Source organism: Erithacus rubecula (genome assembly GCF_903797595.1).
Source record: "Erithacus rubecula genome assembly, chromosome: 9".
Lineage (NCBI taxonomy): Eukaryota > Metazoa > Chordata > Aves > Passeriformes > Muscicapidae > Erithacus > Erithacus rubecula.
Window position 1 is genome coordinate 23822544 of NC_136660.1, and position 19592 is coordinate 23842135.

The 19592-nt window shown below is 41.9% G+C and overlaps 2 protein-coding genes across 4 annotated transcripts in view; one reads left to right on the forward strand and one right to left on the reverse strand.

Moving 5' to 3' along the window:
* The window catches only part of ITPRIP (inositol 1,4,5-trisphosphate receptor interacting protein), a 30288-nt gene extending 21283 nt beyond the window's left edge, over positions 1-9005 (reverse strand). The window contains exons 1-2 of one of the 3 annotated variants that reach the window (XM_079312115.1): positions 8986-9005; positions 2263-2580 (exon numbers count right to left, since the gene is read on the reverse strand). The gene's annotated coding sequence lies outside the window, so the exon portion shown is untranslated. The remainder of the gene's footprint in view (positions 1-2262; positions 2581-8985) is intronic. The other 2 variants (XM_079312116.1, XM_079312118.1) reach the window with 2 other exon arrangements.
* Positions 9006-9454: 449 nt separating this feature from the next.
* The window catches only part of CFAP58 (cilia and flagella associated protein 58), a 56385-nt gene continuing 46247 nt past the window's right edge, over positions 9455-19592 (forward strand). The window contains exons 1-4 of the mRNA XM_079312067.1: positions 9455-9558; positions 10921-11202; positions 16125-16261; positions 17985-18141. Coding sequence (XP_079168193.1) covers positions 9550-9558; positions 10921-11202; positions 16125-16261; positions 17985-18141 — 585 coding nt within the window. The 5' untranslated portion in view covers positions 9455-9549. The remainder of the gene's footprint in view (positions 9559-10920; positions 11203-16124; positions 16262-17984; positions 18142-19592) is intronic.

Below are 19592 nucleotides of genomic sequence, written 5' to 3' on the forward strand. Positions count from 1 at the left end.
CCTCTCTCTGCCACCCAACAATTACAAGTGCTGATGGAAAATAGGCTGCCTGGCAGCAAACCTGCTTTTCCCCAGTATAAATGGATTGTAATAACACTTGGGAGAGAAAAAGCTGGCCCACCCAACAGTCTATTTTAAAGGGGATCTAAGGAAGAAGCCAGAAGCTTTTTTCAGCTTCCTTTTCCATTGCACCATTGCTATGGACTGTAATTGCAATTCTGCAGAGCAGAGAAAGCAGGTCAGGACAGCACAGGACAGCAGGGAGATTCAGGCAGGCTCTTCACAGAGCTCATGTACTGTGTTAATTCATTTACAGACAAGCCCCAAGATAGTGAAACCACAGACAACAGGTAAACAGTTGAAAAAGCCAGACTAAAATTGTCCTTTGGAAAACCAGAGTTTTACTTAAAAAACAAACTCAGAAATTAGTGAGATCAGCTTGTGAAATACCAGTGTTAGGTTTCTGTGGATCACATTCCTTTCCAGTGTTAGTCATTGCCATGCAAGAAGAATCACAAGCATTAGCATCCTTCTGAGACACCATGCAGAGACACACAAGAGCCCTTATTGCCATGGATTACACTACAAGAAAAACTAAAAAGGGGAGCAGGATATGCAGCTTTTTGATGCCCCAGTCATCAAATGGCCCAACCAATCACTCAGGAAAACCAAACTCATGGTCAGTCCCTGACCAGGGCTATTTAGCCTGACTTGAGGGGGGGAAAGTAGTGTATAAAAAAAAATAAAAAATAAAGTAATCTTAGTATATAGCAATGCTCCAAGCAACAAAAAGAGGAAGACAGTTAGGTTAGGGGCCACTACCTGAGTTCTTGATTAACAAGCTCAGTGCCTTTGGTGTGCACAGGTTGCTTCTTCCTTGCAGATGCCACTGGTGTGGTGTGTGCCACACAGATCACTGAGTCCTATACACACAAGTAATGCAGGCAGAAAATAGTGTCATCTACAGCTGGGAGCCAGGAAACTCTCAGGTTGGGTCCCTGTTCTCTGGTTCTCTGAATTTGGGAAATCAATTCACCTCTCCATACCTGCAGCAATCACACACTTAATACATGTAGTTTCCATATGAGAGCAGCATGAAGAATCTATTGTGCTGACAACAAAGTTGAAGAGAAGGCTTGCAGTTTTTATCCCTAATTTATATGCTCTACTGTTTGAGGACGGAGAGACCCCCCTTTCAGTTATACTAAGGAAAATCTGATTTTAAAAGCAGATGCCTATGAAGGTAGCCAGAATCACTTTAGTCAGAGCTGTAGAAAAGCATTACCATCATTACCAAACCAAACTAAAAAATCTCACACAACACGATATGCTGCACTATAGTGGCTCTCCTGTCCAAGTGCTGCTTTCGTGGCAGCTCAGGTCCTTGCCTGGCAGCTCATGGCAAACACTTGTGCCCTAAAGGAGACACACTGGGTATGGGCAAGGCCTACAGTACTCATTAAAACCATATTAATAGTAATGTGTTCTTAGAGACACTGCTCATCTTGCCTGACCACGTAGGAGATGTCAATAGCAACGTGTCCTATTTTCCTGAAGGACTTTAGCATGGCAGTTCCCAAGACAACTTCAGTGGGATACTGCCAAACTGAAGATGCAAAGGCTCATGTTCTGCACATCAGTTTTACAGCCCATTAACTTCCAGTATCACAGTCCTGGCTCAGTGGTTTATGCTACAAATACCAGCTGGCCACCTTCAGAAACATGCCTACACACATGAAGAGCAGCTCTACTGAAAGTATTCCTCCAGCTCCACTGAAAACTTCACTCCTTCTCTCTGTGCTATTTAGTGAGCTGTTGTGTATCTCAGAAGAAAGAAGTAAGTTTCAAACCCATGCCGCGTAACCCTGCACAGGCAGCGAGGCTCAGTGCTGAATTTCGCATGGACTGTACATGTCCGAGGCCAGCGCTGGCGCCGGGACACCACGGGCTGTGTCCCAGCAAAGGGCGATGGCCGAGAGGTCTCAGTTCGCTCGGCTCGTTCCCGCCGAGCTCCCGAGGGGCTGCGGCCGCTCTCCCACCTGGGCTGCAGGGACAGGGATGCCCAAAGCTCTGCAGGAACTTTGGTGGCCGCAGTGCCCCGTCCCAGGGGCCCGACCCTGCCTGTGTCCCGAGACGGAGAACGCGCACAACACAGAGTTCCCCGTAAGGAGAACCCGGGACAGCCACACCAACGCGACCGCCGCGGGCAGCCCGCCCCGCTCCGTCCCGCCCCGCATCCCCCGCAGCCCCGCACGGACTCACCGGGCCGGACCGGGCCGGGCCGGGTCGGCGGCCCCGCTCCGGGCGCTCCGCGCACACCGGCGCTGTCGGCGAGGGGCAGGAGCCCGCCCCGCCCGGGCTGCCGCTGCTCTTTGGTTTGCTGCTTCTCTCCTCCTTCAAACCACCCCCGCCAGCCCTAGCAGCCGAGCCGTGCCCCGGCGGGCGGCTGCGAGCTCTCTGATTTCCCCCTCGGCTCCCCCATTAGCTTCCCAGATGGTGCTGGACCGAGGGCACGGCGGGCGGAGAGGAAATGCGCTCATCTTGCTTCTCGGATGTATTCTGACCTCCTGGTGGTCGTGCCTGAAAGTCAGGAAAGCAGCTGAAAAACGGAACCTCGTGTACTGTTCTTATCAAAGCAAAGGAGGAGATCTCGGAAGCGCTGAGCCATTTTCGTGCTTCAAACTGGCACAAGTAAAAAGCTGTGGAGCTGCTAACATCTTTTCCCAAAAGTGGCCCAGAAGTGGCAGTAGTTTCTCTAGAATCATCGTGTGTCCTGAGTTGGAAGGGACCCAGAGAGTCAGCTCCTGGCCCTGCACAGGATAACTCCACCTAACAGTTTGTCAGAATGCCTTTTGAATTCTGACAGGCTTGGTTCTAGTAGGGATGAGGGAACTGAGGCACAGCAAGTGTTAGTGAATGATTGAGGCCACAGTAAAGCGTTTTTGAAAATGTTTTTGAACACTACCCTCATTCTAGAGTTAAAGGCCATCTTCTTGTATTTTTCACAGAAATAAGTTTTCTCAACAACTGTCAGTTTCACAGGAAACTTAACAGTAACACCTATGTGATTCGGAAAGTCTATTGTAGCCCTCCTGTTTCCAAAGCATTGCAACAACTGGTTTATATTACTATTCCTCTGGCATGTTGCATGTTCTCCACCACCACTGCTTTGATTTTTTTTTAAGTTCAGATGGTGGACATATGCAGCGGTGGGTGATCGGTCTGCGTTTTATGTTCTATGAAGACTTTGTGCTATCACAAAGGACCAGGCAAATACGGTGGCACAGATTTATTCTAAAGCTGGCTAGCTCATGAGTGATAACTGGGACTGTTAAATAATCCTGTTCTATTTCCTGAAGTGCTTATCAAATTAAGTAATGGTTTTAGTGTTGTTCCAAGGGTTTGTGTTTGTAATTGCGTATTCACAAATTATTTCCTCAGTGTCCAAATCAAGTTTATTCAGTTTTATTAGAAACCTGGGTATTATTAGTACATTCCTTCCTCATATGCCCTAATCTATGGAAATATCTCTAGCAAGAGCAGTACTGAAATCTCCCATCCTGTCTGCTGCAGGACTCAGCCTGCCTGGTGCATTGTTTATTTCCCCTGGGAACTTCACAGACGGAGGAGAAAAGCAGCTCCTTTGCCTGGATCATAGCTATTCATCATCTCAGCCAGAGAAAAATGTCTATTAAATATCACACACATAAAGCCCAATAAGGTACTAATTACTGATTCTGGATGCATACTTATACAGATATACACATTGGACAATACAAATCACTATAGGTTAGAGTGGCTAAAATTTATATGTATATGCAAAATTTCTCTGGGATACAGGGAAAAAACAAACATTTTTCACAGGAAGGCTCGCATCTCAACAGATTATATTACATATCCACCATCCTAGATTCAGGATCTACCTTGTGTGCCACCTAATATGGTATAAAATTATTATAACAGTACAATACACTTACATGTAAAACTCAAACCAAGACACATTCATTTGATTTGTGTTAGGGGCTTTTGATGCAGTTCAGTAGTCTGAAAGAGGGAAAGCTAGAAGCAACTGACAACTCAGAGACATGATTCATTGTTTGAGTATTGCTGCACTGCAGAAGGCTTGAGATCATTATCTTGCTAAGGGCAGTAATTTATTTGATAATGAGCCAAGCTCTGCTAATGTTACTCACATGCTGGGCAGGACCTGAAGCTGCAAGCAGTGGAGTAACAGTACCATAATTCTTCACACACTGGGACTTAACCTGTGGCTCTGTGACATGGCTACTGCTGCAGCAGAATTTGATATAATAATACTATTTCTAAAATGGACTCTAAGATCCCAGCAGCAGCTGCAGGACAAGAGCAGGATTTGGGCTGAGAGTAAGATTTTAGGTACCTTTCTCAGCTCCTTTCAGATATGTTAGATGATTGAGAATTTATTCTTTCCACTAGTATTTCTAATTAATTACAAAACCATCAATAATTCCTTCAACTGTTAGAAATGGTAAATAAAAAAAAAAATTAAAGAATACCAGACACAACTTCCAGCCTGGAGTACACAGAGGGATTACATTAATGCTTCACACAGAGAAAGCAGGAGTGATAATCTTGCACTTGTCAGGCCTTGCTGGGGCCCACCCTTGTGTAAGCCTGAAGGAGACTGCAGAAGGACAGTGCTTGAGTAGGCACAGCAGGAGCAGATCAAGGGGAGAAGGGAGTGGGGACTCCCACCCATGGACATTTCACACCTCCTGGATGTCATGCAAGGACAGAGAGATGGGATCACCTCCTCCTCCTCACAGCTCACATCATACAGTGTCCTCAACTATCCCTTATACCTGACCTTATAAACATCTTAAATCTCTGTGATTTCTCTACCCTTCCCTGGGTATTAAGATTTTTTTCTAGTAGTCTCTTCCTTCCAAAGGAGTCAGGTGAAATAATGAAAGATGCCTGACAAATGTTTCATCTAGGGAAAGACTTGGTGGCTGAGAATTAAAAGGCTGAAGAATAAAATGTGAGTGGAACAGGAATATGATATTAGGGCTGCATTCTGCTGCTGAAACCAAAAGGCTCTTGGAAAACTAATGAGCACACAATGACTCTATACATATTTGAAACTCATTTTTAAATAGACCCAAATGCTCCAGATTGGGAAGGCAGCCATGGGTCAGAACTGTAAGCAGGTAATGGAAATCACTGATTGAAGAAACCTAAGGGCTCTGCAGGGCCAAGTGTGTTTCTGTTACCTTGTAGGCTTTCTTTTATGGCCTCTCCAGTGATGAATGATGCTGGGCAACCAGAATGGGAGAAGTTACTCCTATCAGACCACTACTTCACACATATAGGAAGAAAAGTCTTCCCATCTCACTCCCTAAAGGTGAAGGCCAGACTTGTAGCATAAACCATAACAATGGTGAGGGTAAGAGCCCACAGTGGGCAGTGATGGTGATGGGGATTTGCAGAGCATTGCTTTCATCCAGCAGTCTTGGAGAATTCATGTGTTTAGTTTGGAGGAGGGTAGAAGAGGGGTATTTTCTAATGAGCATGGCATGTCATAGTAATTCCAGTTGCAAAACTGGGAGGAAAAACTGGAATGGAAAACTGTTCTGAAGTTTCAAACCACACTGGGGAATAGCAAGTTCAGCTTAGTTTCAGGATTATTGAATTAATTTTAGTTACTTTCCATAAGTCTCATCTATTTTTTTGTTAATGTAGAGCATGTAATTGTACATTATACACAGACCACTTGTCAGCTTGAGCTTCTCAGAACTGACCAAGTCCTTTATTTGGGTATTTCTATTAATTGAAACATTGCTATGATTTAACTTCTTATGAAAATAGTAATGTTTCCTCTCTTGAGATCGTTAGCTCAACTCTAATGCCAATCATGATCAAAGGTTACTGTTATTTGAGATCTGTTGCATCATCTTTATGAACAAAGTAGAAAGTCTCAATCCAATTTAAACTGAACAACCGTTCTTGTTATGAAACTATTATTAAGTTTGAAAATTGCAGGTGGAAAGGACATTAAAAAGAATATAGTAAAAATATCAGTTAGATAAGTAATTGAGAACCATATAACATTTCCTTGTCACTGGAGAAAAAGGAGCATTTTCAGTAAGCTCTTGTTTGTTTTAGTACTGCAAGGCTGATGTAACTCTGAGAAGGCAATCTGGTTTGCAGGGTATGTCCAGGGTGTCAGCCCCTGACAGTGCCTGTAGCATCTCTGCTCTTTGGGGCTCTGCTGGATTTCCATATGCTGGGGAAACGACAAGACTTGCAGTTAGATTAAGTGATATTCACGTAACTTATTTGGAATGCATGTCAAACAATAATTTAACATTAGCAAATCGGCAGATAAATGTTGCTTTCCTTAGTGGTAATTTTCCATTGAGGATGTTGTCTGAGTAAACGAAGCACAGCGGAATTGAAATGCCGAGCCCCATTGCGGGAGCTCACCCCGCCGTGCCTGCAGGGCGCTCCGGGATGGTTGTGCCCCGTGCCCGTGGAGCGGTGCTGCCGCCTCCCGACAGCAGCGGCACTGAGGAACCCCTTCACCCCCCGAGCTTTCCTTCATCCCTCCCCGCCGAGCCCACAAGGCTCCTTCTGCACTTCCCACAAGACACGTACTGTCCTGGTCCCTGCCTCAAATGGCTTACATACTCCTGGGTCATCTTATGATGAGATTTTACTTCGTTATTTATATCTCTGCAGCAGCCCATAAATCCTTACATTCAGGAAGTAATGGCTTATCATTTTCATGCCACTACAGTTTAAAACATGCCTTAAATTAACTGCACAAGGGTTGTGACCTCAAATAAATCAGTGAGCAAACATTTCTTCTCTAGTAACCCTTTCTGCATGCACACCAAAACTCTCTTTTATGCAGCTGGTGAGACAGGTGATTCTGCTTATTTTCCATAAAGTGCATGTGTCTCTTGAACAAAGATATTCAGGGAAATAAATAACAATTTTTTCAATGAACTGAAACTTTCTAGGTCTAGCTTTTCCTTGCTATTAATGGAGATTCATTTGTTTTTATTTAAGGTATTTATTTTTTCTTCTGTGGCCGTTGGAGTTTTTTGCTCTTATGAGCAGAAAGGCTTTTGCAGAGCTGGGGACATATGCTCATCTTAAAAAGTGATCCCACTTGAAGAGGTCCATCCTGCCAAGAGGTTCTCTCTATGAGATGAGTGCATTATTTATAGCCATCACTTTTGTTCATCATATAATATTATTCTTTAAAATTCTGAGCATGTTCCCTTCCTCCAGCAGTATTTTGCTCACAAAATTAAAATCATATCATTTGATATTTCATTACATGTGCAGTTGTTTTATGTTAAAGGTTTATAAGTTTGGTCCTCTTGAGAACTGAAATCCTAGAATCAAGGAATTTATCATAATCATCTTCCTCGTAATTTTATTATGTAAGAAACATCAGTACAGAAGAAAATGAGGAAAAAGGGGAGTACAAAACTTAGAAAAGGAACTTAATTGATTTTTTTTATTAGAAGTGTGCATTGAAATGATTGAATATTTCAGTGTATAGGATATTTTGCAAATTAAGTCACACATAAAAAGAATACATTATAAAATATGTATTATCCTCCAGTTCTAATGGAAAATCAGACCATTTGAAAGCATCCATTTGAAACTGCCTATTTTGCCACGTAATCAGTAAAACGAAATACTACAATTCAGGCTTCATTAAATCAGCAAGAGAAAAAGTTTTCCATCATCACAATTTGTTTCAAGTGGTACTTTAAGGTCCTAACCAATCTCCATGCTGCTAGGGAGTGTATACATGGTAGAGTACATTCCCTGCCCTAAAAGCTATCAGATGGGACAATTGGTGTGCTTAGAGAGATAAACCCCACCATTTCAGGGGTGAGCTGGGAGAGAACAGCAGTGGCTGATCCTTGAGCACAGCTCTGTCCTGCCTCCCTTTTCCTGCACCATGGGTTGTGCCAAGCCATCCCCAAGCACAGACAGGCTGCTGTGAACAGTTGGGTGCGATGATATGGCAGCAGTCAGGCTCCAAATGCTATTTGGCATATAGTACCAGGACAAGGGGAAATGGTCTTAAGCTGAAGGAGGGTAGATTCAGATCAGATGTTAGGGAGAAATTCACTATGAGGGTGGTGAGGCACTGGCACAGGTTGTCCAGAGAAGTTGTGGATGTCCCATCCCTGAAATGTTCCAGCCCAGGCTGGATGGAGCTCTGAGCAATCTGGGATAATGGAAGGTGTCCCTTCCCACGGCAATGGGGAATGGGGTTGGAATTAGATGATCTTTAAGGTCCCTTCCTACCTAATGTATTCTGTGGTTCTATGATTTGTGCCCCCAAAATCGCTGTTTATTGCCTTCCACAGGCACCTGCCTTGAGTAGACTCAGTACTAGACAAGGAGCTACTGGAAAGGGTCCAGTGGAGGCCATGGAGATGATCACGGGTCTGGAGCATCTCGTGTATGATGAGAGACTGCAGGAGCTGGGCCTGTTCATTCTGAGAATGGAGCAGACTCAGAGGGGTCTCATCAATGCATGTGAATGTCTCAAAGGCAGGTGCCAAGGGCATGGTGCCAGGCTCTTTTCAGGTCTGCCCAGCGACAGGATGAGGAGCAACGGCCATAAACTAAACCACAAGACATCTCACTTTAACATGAGGAAGAAATTCTTCAGAGAGGGTGGCAAAGCACTGGAAGAGGCTGCCCAGGGAGATCATGAAGTTTCCCTCTGTGGAAACATTCAAAACCCTCCTGGAGACATTCCTGTATCACCTGCTGCAGGTGACCCTGCGCTGGCAGGGCGGTTGGACTGGATGGTCCCCAGAGGTCCGTCCAGCCCCACCGATTCTGTGGGGCAGCCGGCCCACCCTGCGGCCGCGCTGAGCTGCTCTGCTCAGGGAGCCTTGGAGTCAGAGAGAAACATTCCCCGGTGTCCTTGGTCAATATCCCCACAGTGTTTGGAGGACAACTTACCCTTCGGCAGCGGGGTGACCGGGGCCATCCATGGACGCGGCGGCCTCTTGGCCCGGACCCAGCGCGGTCCCTCCCGCAGCCGCCGCCGTTGCTACGATACCCCAGCGGCGTTGGCCGCGAGCTGCGGCCTCGGCACCGCCGCGGGCCCGGGCCGCCGCTCCCCGGCACCGGCACCGGCACCGCACCGGCACCGCCACCGGCACCGGCACCGGCACCGGCACCGGCACCAGCACCGGCACCGCCATCGCCCCGGCACCCCATCGCCCCGGCACCGGCACCCCATCGCCCCGGCACCGGCACCGGCACCAGCACCGGCACCGCCATCGCCCCGGCACCCCATCGCCCCGGCACCGGCACCGGCACCGCACCGGCACCGGCACCGGCACCGCCATCGCCCCGGCACCCCATCGCCCCGGCACCGGCACCCTATCGCCCCGGCACCGGCACCGCCATCGCCCCGGCACCGGCAGCCCATCGCCCCGGCACCGGCACCGGCTCCGGCTCCGGCACCGGCACTGACCCCGACCCTTTGCACCCAGCCCGCCACCTCCAGCCGACGGCAGCATGGCTGAGGTAACCTCTAACCTGTCCTTCCTGTCCCTTCCTGTACCTGGACAGGACAAGGCTGCGCCTCAGGATAAGCCCAACCACATCACCCTGTGTGTCATCTGTAGCCATGTGCCGTGTTTATGTGTCACCTGCGTGAGCAGAGCTCAGTCATGGCCTGGGTTGGAAGTCGGAGCAATCAGGCTACTTGTTCCCAGGCAGTAGTAATTCTGAAGTTTTAGGAGCGGCTGCCACAGGTGTGATTCCTGCCCTGGTTCCTCCCTCACTTTTGCTTGCCTTGTAACTCTATTTGCAATCACAAATGTAAATAAGATCAAGACTGAAGTACCTGAAGGGACCCTGCCAGAGATCAGGAGAGGGACTTTCCATGAGAGCATGTAGTGGGGACAGGACAGGACAGAGCAGATCCAAACTGACAGTAGGTTTACATCAGCTATTAGGAGAAAATTCCTAACTGAGGGTATTGTGGCACTGGCACAGGTTGCCCAGAGAAGTTGTGGATGTCCCATCCCTGGAGGTGTTCAAGGTTGGCTGGAGCTCTGAGCTGCCTGGAATAGTGGAAGGTCCATGGCACGGAGTTGGAATGAGATGATCTTTAGGCCCCTTCCAACCCAAACCATTTTGTGATTCTGTGGTTTGGAGAGGAGAATGAAATGAGAAGAAAGCCGTGAGTTCCAGAGCAGGTTTGAAGGAGGAACATGCCAAGTTTCAGCTCACAGTTCAGATTGTTCTTTGATGCTGGCTGGAGTATGGGCTGCAGCATTAAAGTTTCCCTTGGGGTTTTCCTGCTGACAGGAGAGCTGCTTCCCTATCCTAGTGAGACCACCTCAGAGGTGCATTTGCAAGGATTTGGCATCAGAACTGAACTAGATGAAAAATGTCTTCTGTGTAAGGTTTAACAGTAGCATTTCCCACAGGACTGGATTGTGTGGCATTACTGGAGCTTTGAGATGTGCTGTCTGCAAGGCTCTGGCACTATTTGGATAGAAATCATAAACTAGTCAGACTAGAGGATAGAGAACTAGGCAGAATTAGGGCTAAAATGCTGGTTTTCCTCAGTAGTTGATGCATTATTCAAACACTATCACAATAATGGTATTTTATAGACTTATCTTTAAAGCAGTTGTGGGACTTAATTAGAAGAACACTGGCTGGTAAAGCACAAGCTATTTCAGTAAAATTGGGGAAGTTGTGTTTGAAAAATAGCCTACAACATACATATTATTTATTAGCAAAAGAACTGTTATTACAGAAAATTTTGTCATGATTTCTTAGTAGCTGTTATGCACTCAGTATATTATTTTTTTTGTATTCTGGGGTCAGAATTGAGATGTTGAATTCTTCCTGTTTGTTGACTATTTCCCTCAGGAAAAGTCTGACAAACCATATCTAGAAGAAAGTGCCTTTGAAGCACTGGAAGAAGACTCCCAAGAATTCATCACTACACTGAGCAGAGATGAAGCTCTGGAAAAATTCCGTGTTGAATATGAGAAACTCCTTGCTATTATGAAGAAGTCTCGTGAAAATGAAAGGCATCTCATGGAGAAATGCAGGAAGCTGAGTGCTGAGCTTGTGGAGAAGTCATCCAAAGTAGCTGTGCTCACAAAACTCACTAGTGATGATGGGGAAACTATATCATCACTAAAGTTGGTAAGGGTTTGAATAGAATGATGTATGATCTGAAATGATTAATGAAAAACATGATAATAAGAAAGAACACTTGGTTTTATGTAGAGAACTAGCTGGAGGACTAAGCACAGATCTGGCATCTCTAGTTGTTTAACTTCTGCTTTGCTTTGTTTGCTCAGCCTGGTGTATTTACAGGTTTCAGTCAAATTTTGTGTTTATTTGCACTAAACCAAGTCCATCAGCTTTCAAGTAGTCACTAATAGTTTTTGTTTAAGCTTTTCCTCTGTAAAATTGCATATTTTCAACTTAATGTACAGTTTTTGATTCATTAACACTTTTGAAGGGCTGCTTGGATATTAACTAATGCCAGAACACAAAAAAAATCTACTTTTTGTTGAAGTACAGAGTTTTGGCCAGGGAAGTGACAACTTATATAAATAAATGTTTCACAGTGCTTTTGAAAAGGAATCCTATATAGCATTTCAGTGTGATTTCACCAATTTACTCTGATGTGTTGTTTGTTATTATTGATTTAAACTCTGTCAAATGAAAGTGTTTGGCTCACTAAAAACAGTTGATGTTTTTAGGCTTACAGTGAATTTTCACTGTCAGAAGCCTAAAGCTGCCAAGTGATCATGAGACTGCATGAGGAACTTCTTCATTCTGATGGTTTAAAAATTTCACTATGTGATACCTAGATAGGCTTAAATTTAGCACTTAGTTGGGAAACCTCCATGCCTTGCAATAAAGTGTTTTCTTCCAGTAAAATAAAGTCCATGTAGCAATCCAGAGTGATTTTGGAGCACTACAGAAATAGAAGTTCTTTGAAATTTCTGGTCCTTAGAAATATGAAGAAAATACATTCAGAGTAAATAAAAATAGCAGCACTGTCATCTTATGGCTGTGGTTGCAAACCCATTGTGCTTCCCAAAGCCTCTGCAAGGAGGAGGAAAAGCTTAGAAAATCTTTTTGATTTTCACTGCTGCTAATCAAAACCTGGTAGATGAACCTCAGGAGCCACAATGATCCTTATAATTTCCTTTTTGCTATTACATGGCAATACTCTGTGTGTGAACAGTAGAAGAAGTGATCCTTCAAGATGTTCCCAAACTAAGGAATCACTCTAACATCATAAAACTGAGGAGTGGAAATATGGGAAAAATAAGAGCATTTCCAATTTCAGCAGCTAATTTGAAGCTCAAGCAGGGTATGACTGAACCATGCCACCTACTATTGAACCCATTAAGTGATTTTCTAGTGAAAAAGCTGCGTGACAATATGATCCTGCTAGAAATGATGTGCAATGCACAACATGGGACATTTCATTTGTAGTGGTGTGCTATGAGCCAAGTGCACAGCTCATATTTTTTCAGTTTGGCTGTGAGAATTAGTCCTTCTCTTAAAGGTTCAGGAATTACTTGGATATTGTTTAAAATGTTCATGTCTTGTTTGAGGTTTTGCTTAGTAAACCCTTTATATTCCATATTATTCTTCCTTCTGAAGGGAAGTTCTATTAGAACTGTAGTATTTCACTGCAATTTTGTTAACATTCAAAAAATGTGTTTCCTGTGTATCCAGGCTAAGTGAAGAAAGTGCAAGTGCTAAAGTAGCCAAGATGATATTCTTCAATGCTAAATTAAACAAACAATCTGTCCCAAAATTTAATTATTTATAAACATAAAAGAATCCTGATGGGGTCATTCCTTTAAAAATGATATTGTTGCTCCAAATTAAGGCCCTAAATCTTGGTGACTTGATGGGTCATTTGGGTAAGAAATAAAAGTTGCAGAAGAAACAATTTTCTCCATATGAAGCCCGTTTGTAATCAGTATGTTTTTTTGGGGCCAGGGTTAAGCACACACATCAGTGGTTGGTAGGACATGGGTCAGTGGTAATCAATAGCTGTTAAAGGATCAGCTTTGTAGCTTTAATAAACTGGACATAACAATCTGCTGTTTACAGTCATATCAAGGGAGCAAAGGCTAATCTTGAAGGGAATAGAATTCTATTTTTCTTGTCTAGGGACTCTGATCCATGAGTCTGCACTGAAAGAGTGCTAGAAGAGGAATTTATAGGAGCTTCTACTGCCCTGCTTGAAATTACCAAATTTTCAATTTCCAGGCGTATCAATCCAATATAATAAGAAATTGTTTCATTAATTTTTCAGTTTCTGAGCGATGAAACTGATTTGATCTTTTGGGGTATTTAATGAAAGTAAAGTAAAGCAGTCACACTTTGTCAGTTCTGCTTCACAAGTTCCAGAGTTCAGTACTTCTCCAAAGATTTTTGAATGATTCTAATAGCAAATATCCAGTGTACTTTCTTTAATTATGCAACAGATTGCCATGCATTACCTATGTATCTTGTACTGCAATTACCTTGTGTTGCTGACACACTGCAATCTTTCATACTGAATAACAATGTGAATATTTCTTTTGTGAAGATTTCCTTTGTCAAAAGTTTGCTCCTTTTTACTTCTGGAAATAATGGTTCTATTTATCTGCTCTTACAGTAGAAGACACATCCAAGAAGCAGCTACAATGAAGCTCAGTTTTGGTGATGCTGAAGTCTGTAGAAAATTCTTATTTAGATTTTGTTATTAGTGTGGCCATGCCCTGTGTCTTCTTACTTTATTGATAGAAATTGGAATTATTGATGTAAATTCAGTACAATAGTTTCTACACAGCAAAGATAAAGTTCAAAAAACACAGCTTAGGCTGACATGAAATCAGTGCTTATCTGAATGGCCTCATTGACTCCAAGAGATCACTTTTGCAAATACTCATCAGAAAAAATACTCTCTGGAGCCACTAAAATCTTTCAGAGGCTGTATTGATTTTATTCCCCAGTTCTATTCCCCAAAACTCTAATCATAATGATTTAATTCACCAATTTTAATCATAGTGTAATCAGCCAGCAGGAAGCTCTGATTTAAGTAATCAGCTTTAATCTTATTTTCAATTTGCATTTTTCTAGATAAAGGGTAGTTGCCTCTTACTGTTTGACAAATCTGAAAAAACATGTTTATTTACAATTATATTTTATGCTTTTCTGCTAGTCAACATGATACACTGTGTCTTCTTGCCACTATTTCAGCCCAACATGCATTTATTTAAATTTCAGAATTGAGTACTTTTGTGTAAGATATTAATGAATGAAAAATTTATAATTTACTAGATAATACTTTATATATGATCATTGCTGCATTGAATGGAAATAAGAATTCAAAATGTGTGACATAAAAATTGACTTTATATATAAAGCTGTTTAAAAAAGCTTGATACATAAATGAAACAACACACTTTTCAAGCTAAATTTTGAACCAAGTAATTTATTAAGTAATAAGAATACTATTTGTAGGTAGTGAGTTTAATTGACCATAATTTTCAGAATTTTTAAGCAAGGAAAGCCCATTATTAACTCTTTATTAGTATGTGTGGAAGATGTATGTGAAAGTCAAAAAAGGAAGAGCAGAAATTCCTGATCTTTATGTTCCAGATGGTTTGTCAAATTTGGATATGCTGAGCTTGTTGAATAACTAAAAGGGAAATTTATTCCCTCTGCATTTTGAAGAGGCTACAGATGTTATACTTCATGTTATCTTTCAGCAAAATCTGGTATCCTGTTACTTCTGCTAGTTCTATGGTTTGATTTTTTAATTTAGGCAGTAAACAGCTAAATATTACATATATTTGATTTTAAAAGTTCCATAAGTATATTAACAATATCTGTAACACAGGTGACATAATTTAGAGTTTAATGTTAGATAGGGTTGGTTTTTTTCAGAAACAGAGATGTCAATTACAAGAAAGAATTTCTTTGAACAGTTTGGTATAAATAAAATTATTTTATTCTCTTCATTGTGTATGTGGTTTCTAAAGTATTTTTTCTGCCCCAATTTCATATGATACAAGTGGGGGTTGAAAGGGATATTATGGCCTGATATAATGATGCTTCTATTTGATTTTCCTTGGGGAGACCCTAGAATTAATGTAGAGCTTCACAGCCACACTTGGGGTCTAAATCTGTACCAGTCCAAAAAGTCCAGAACTCTGCCAGCTGAGAAAAGAGCATCATGCTGTGATTTGAAGCTCAGGGACTTCTGGTGTAAAAGTAATATCTTATTTACTGAGACTTCAGGAACTTTCCTTCCTGTCCAGTCACTTGCTGAATTTATGTTTTTTTTTTTTTTTTTTAGCACAAGATTCTAGAAATGGTAGATTAATTTGAACCTGGCATGGAATAAGCCTTTTTTTAATATATATATATTCCTAAGGATCTGACTCGAGAGAGATGCAGAGGAAGTTAAAAAATAAAGTGAATCTTCCTTCCCTCTCCTGTTTGTGGGTATCAAACCCTAGGCTTGTGAGAGGCACACAAATCTGTCATTTAAGTAACTCCATGTGCTAAAATTTGAAGAATTATGCCTTGTCTAAATAATTAGTTAAAATCAAATTACACTAAGTCCTCACAGATGAAAATGAACAGAGGCAGAAAATTTGGGTAGCATCATTTTCTCATCCAAATCAAATTGGATACTCATCATCCTAACAGCTAATAGGAATTTTACAGACATGAGCAATTTAAGTAGGTGATACCTTTGTGGGTACTGAATTGTCAGTAAATTTTTACTGATATTGGTGGTACTCAGTGATCAAAGCCTCACAGAGTGAGATTTGATAATGTTCAGATCTGTATGTTAAAGAAAATATATTAGAGCTTTTCTGCTGTAAATTAACCTAGCCTGAATGGCTCAAAATGTTTGTTATGCTCTCAGCCAAAATAAAAGATACTAAATGAAGGGGACTGTTATGAACCTAATAAGGAAAAGGCACAAAAATCTATTTTCTCAATTAAAGAAAATGCAAGGTAATTAATTTTTAATTTGTGGTTATTTTTAAATGCAATTTAATTTGTGTAATAATTTTCTGTTTCATTCCTAGGAGCTTGAAAAGGCCTGGAAAATGGTGGATAAAGCCTATGAAAGGGAACAGAAAACTAAGGAGACAATTAATTCACTGAAAAAGGAAATTTCACGCCTAAATAATTTAATGAAGGAAAGAGCTGGACAGGAGTACAAGTAAGTTTTCCTTAGGGAGAGGGAAAGCCTGATCTGATTCTCTATCATTCTGTACTTTGTTTAGCCATGTAGACACAGTGGAAACAGAGATCTTTTCTGCCTTTTACTTTTCTCATGAATACACATTTATTTGTCTGTGTGTTTATGTGGTGAGCAAGAAAAGAATCAGGCTCTGGCTGAGTTCATTCAGTATTGGATTAAGCTGAGAGATCAAATAAAATGAATACTATGCACTTTCTCAGTATGTATCATATTGTTTTATCTGACAAACTATTCAGCATACTTTGAGAATAGGATCCTGTCAACATTTTTACATTTCACAGCAGCAAGGCCAAATGGATAAAGCAAGAAGGCAGGACACTTGATTTCTCTCCTTTTCCTAGCTTTGTTACAAGGCTTTAACACTGTCTGTGTTCTTGTTTGTATTTAATATTTATACACTTGGAAGATTATGTTTTGGTTTTTTTTAACCAAACACACATAGGACCTAGTCTGAGATGGAGCCTCTGCATTGTGCACATAATAATCATCCTCTGGAGCTGCTCAGCAAATTTCCAGGATCTACTGTTTGTTGTATCAGGTCCTCAGAGACTGCTTATGCTGTAACATTAACTTTAACTCAAAGAGAAGATTAAGTGTATTCACCCTATGGCCTGTGCAGTTTCTACTGAAATTGCTGGTGGTTGACCTTCCTGATTATGGATTGAAATTTTCACACTGTTTAAGGTATTTATTTATAATATACATGCAGGATATGTATGGGACTTGCTTGTCTCTGCACTCTGTGTATCCAGGCTGCGAAAACAGAAGGTCTTGTCTGCACAGACACTTCCTCCTCCAACAAATGTGCCAGCACATAAACCACCTGGGTCAATGAGGAATCCACTCCTTCACCTTTTGTGCCTGAAATGTTCTGGACCTGTTTAACAGCTTTCCTTGGATCTCAAAGCTTGGTCATTCAGCCTCCCCCTTGTATAACTCTCCTTAAAGTCTTCTTTCTCTGTCTGCTTTTTGCATTTTCCTGCAAGACCCAGGAGCTGTTACTTTGCCAACACCTCACTCCTGTTTCCAGCTCTGCCTAGGCTGCTGAGACCTGCCAGCTTACAATTTCTTCTTGAAGTTCCCTCTGGACTGCCCTCCAGTTCTGTGCTTAAATACCCTGTCCAGTGACAAAGCCATGAGCCTAAGTAACTCCTTTGCAGATTTCAGTCTTGAAAACCCTATAATCTTTAAGAACAATTAGGCTGCTTTTGAAGATTGAGCTTCAACTCACAGCTTGGACTTCCTTTCATATTGTAAATCTGTCAAAACAAGAAAGTCAGTTTTTGATTTTACATTATATGACTGTAAGACACAACCTAATTAGGTGTCCAAGTCAAGTGGGGTACAGAGAGACTGGTTACAATAGTGGAACGTTTTTGGTCCTTGACTAATTTGGGGCATAGAAGAGGGATTTTTTTTGTCCCTGTTACCTTTCTGGGAAAAAGGTTTATTCAGACCCATGAGGATGTGATACAACAAGAAAGAGTTTTCCCTTGGTTGATGGTGACTCATCACAGTAGATAAAGCCTATAATTCAGTTGACCATCAGTCTTAATACAGGGGAGTTCAAAATGGAAAGAAAAAATTAAACTCCTCTTTCTGATGTAGGTCTTTCTCTGGCATAGGAGGAAGAACAGAAATGGCCTGTGACACCACTTGACTATTATTTCCTTGCTTCCAGTGTTGAGGATTTGCTAAGATTTCAAGAAGAGGTAACAGAGGAGCGAGACCAGCTGTTGTCAGAAGTTGTGAAGTTACGTCAAAGTCTCACTGAGATCACAGAGCAGCAGCAGGAAACAGAAAAGGCCAAAAATGAGGCAGAGCAATCTGTTTTGGAGGTCTGTACTGATCATCAGATGGTGATTTTCGGCTTTGTCCTGAGCCTTTCTCCACACTTGCAATTGATCTCCAGTGACTGATATACTACTACCAGTTCTTTTGAATCTTAAACATTTTCAGGAGTGCTCTGCTATGGATGACTTTTGTATTTTTCTGTAGTTCTAGGCTGTGTACTTTGCAAAGTGTACTGTCTTGTACCAGCTGCTTCCATAGCTTCCCAATGCCCCAATGAGGCCAAGGTTACTTTTTGTGAATTGTAATCATCTTTAATGCTGAAGAAATGGGATGTTTTTTTGTATTGTAAATCCTTATGCCTTGAAAGAGACACTTAGAACATAGACTTGGAATGGAGTTTCTTGATCCCTTGATGTTGGCAGTGGTTGCCATATTATGAGATACCTTCATTTTTAAGAACGTATCAAAATCTGACTTTAGAAATAATGAAGTTGTTTTCTCTCCTCTTTGTGGCGAGCTTCTCCAGATCCTTATTTTTTTCATGGTTAGGAACCTCCTACTTTCTTCATTACATTGATTCTGGATTACTGTTTTCAACTAAAATTTTTCACCATGCAATTGTATTTGGAGAGCAGTCATACTCCATCTCAGCTTAAGTTAGGCTTTCTGTTTTGCTGACCATCTGAGTAGACAGTTGTTCCTTGTGATCAATATGTATGGCTTTCTTCATATGCATAGAGCAGCTAGAGGTAAAAAAAACTGAGGATCAGTGGAATAGCCACTGAATGGAAAATAGGAAAAGGTGGAAGATGGGATACTGGTAAATGAAATATATAATCATAAATAATGAGAAATGAAAGATTAAAGCAGAATATAAAGAGGGACTGGAGTAAGACACCAGAAGAAGGGAAGAGTAGAAAATCACGCTTAAATGAAGAACAGAGAAGAGGTAGAAGGAGCATTTAGCTTTCAGTTTTTTATGAATCACAAATAGAAAAGTAATGATCAGTCTAGGTTTCATGCACAGAAATAGTTTCTATGTCTAAAACTGATGACTGGGAATGTACTAAAAGAGAATATAAAATCTTTGTTTTTCTGACGGCATTGTGGGCATGAGAGAAAAGAGTCAAAACTTGTTGAATCTTGGCAGCCTTAATCTTCTGATACTCACTTCATCAGCCCTTAAATTTACAGAATTGTTACAGCATTTGTAATCACCTTCCATTCTCCCAGTATGAAATTATTCTCCACTTCAGACTGCTTAAATGACAATGTCTCTTTGAAGATCCTGTTGAAGACCCTGTCAGTTCTGGCAGCTTTTCATCTGTGGGCTCAGAGGGGGAAGAATCCTTAAGCAAAGAACATCTTTCAATTGCTGGTCCCTGGCTGAACAGAATATTTCCATATGGATCAGCCCCCTGTGTCTCCTCTCTGCTGATTCTGCTCCATCAAATTTTTGTGGAGGGAGAGAGCAGTAGTCACAGGACAGTCCATT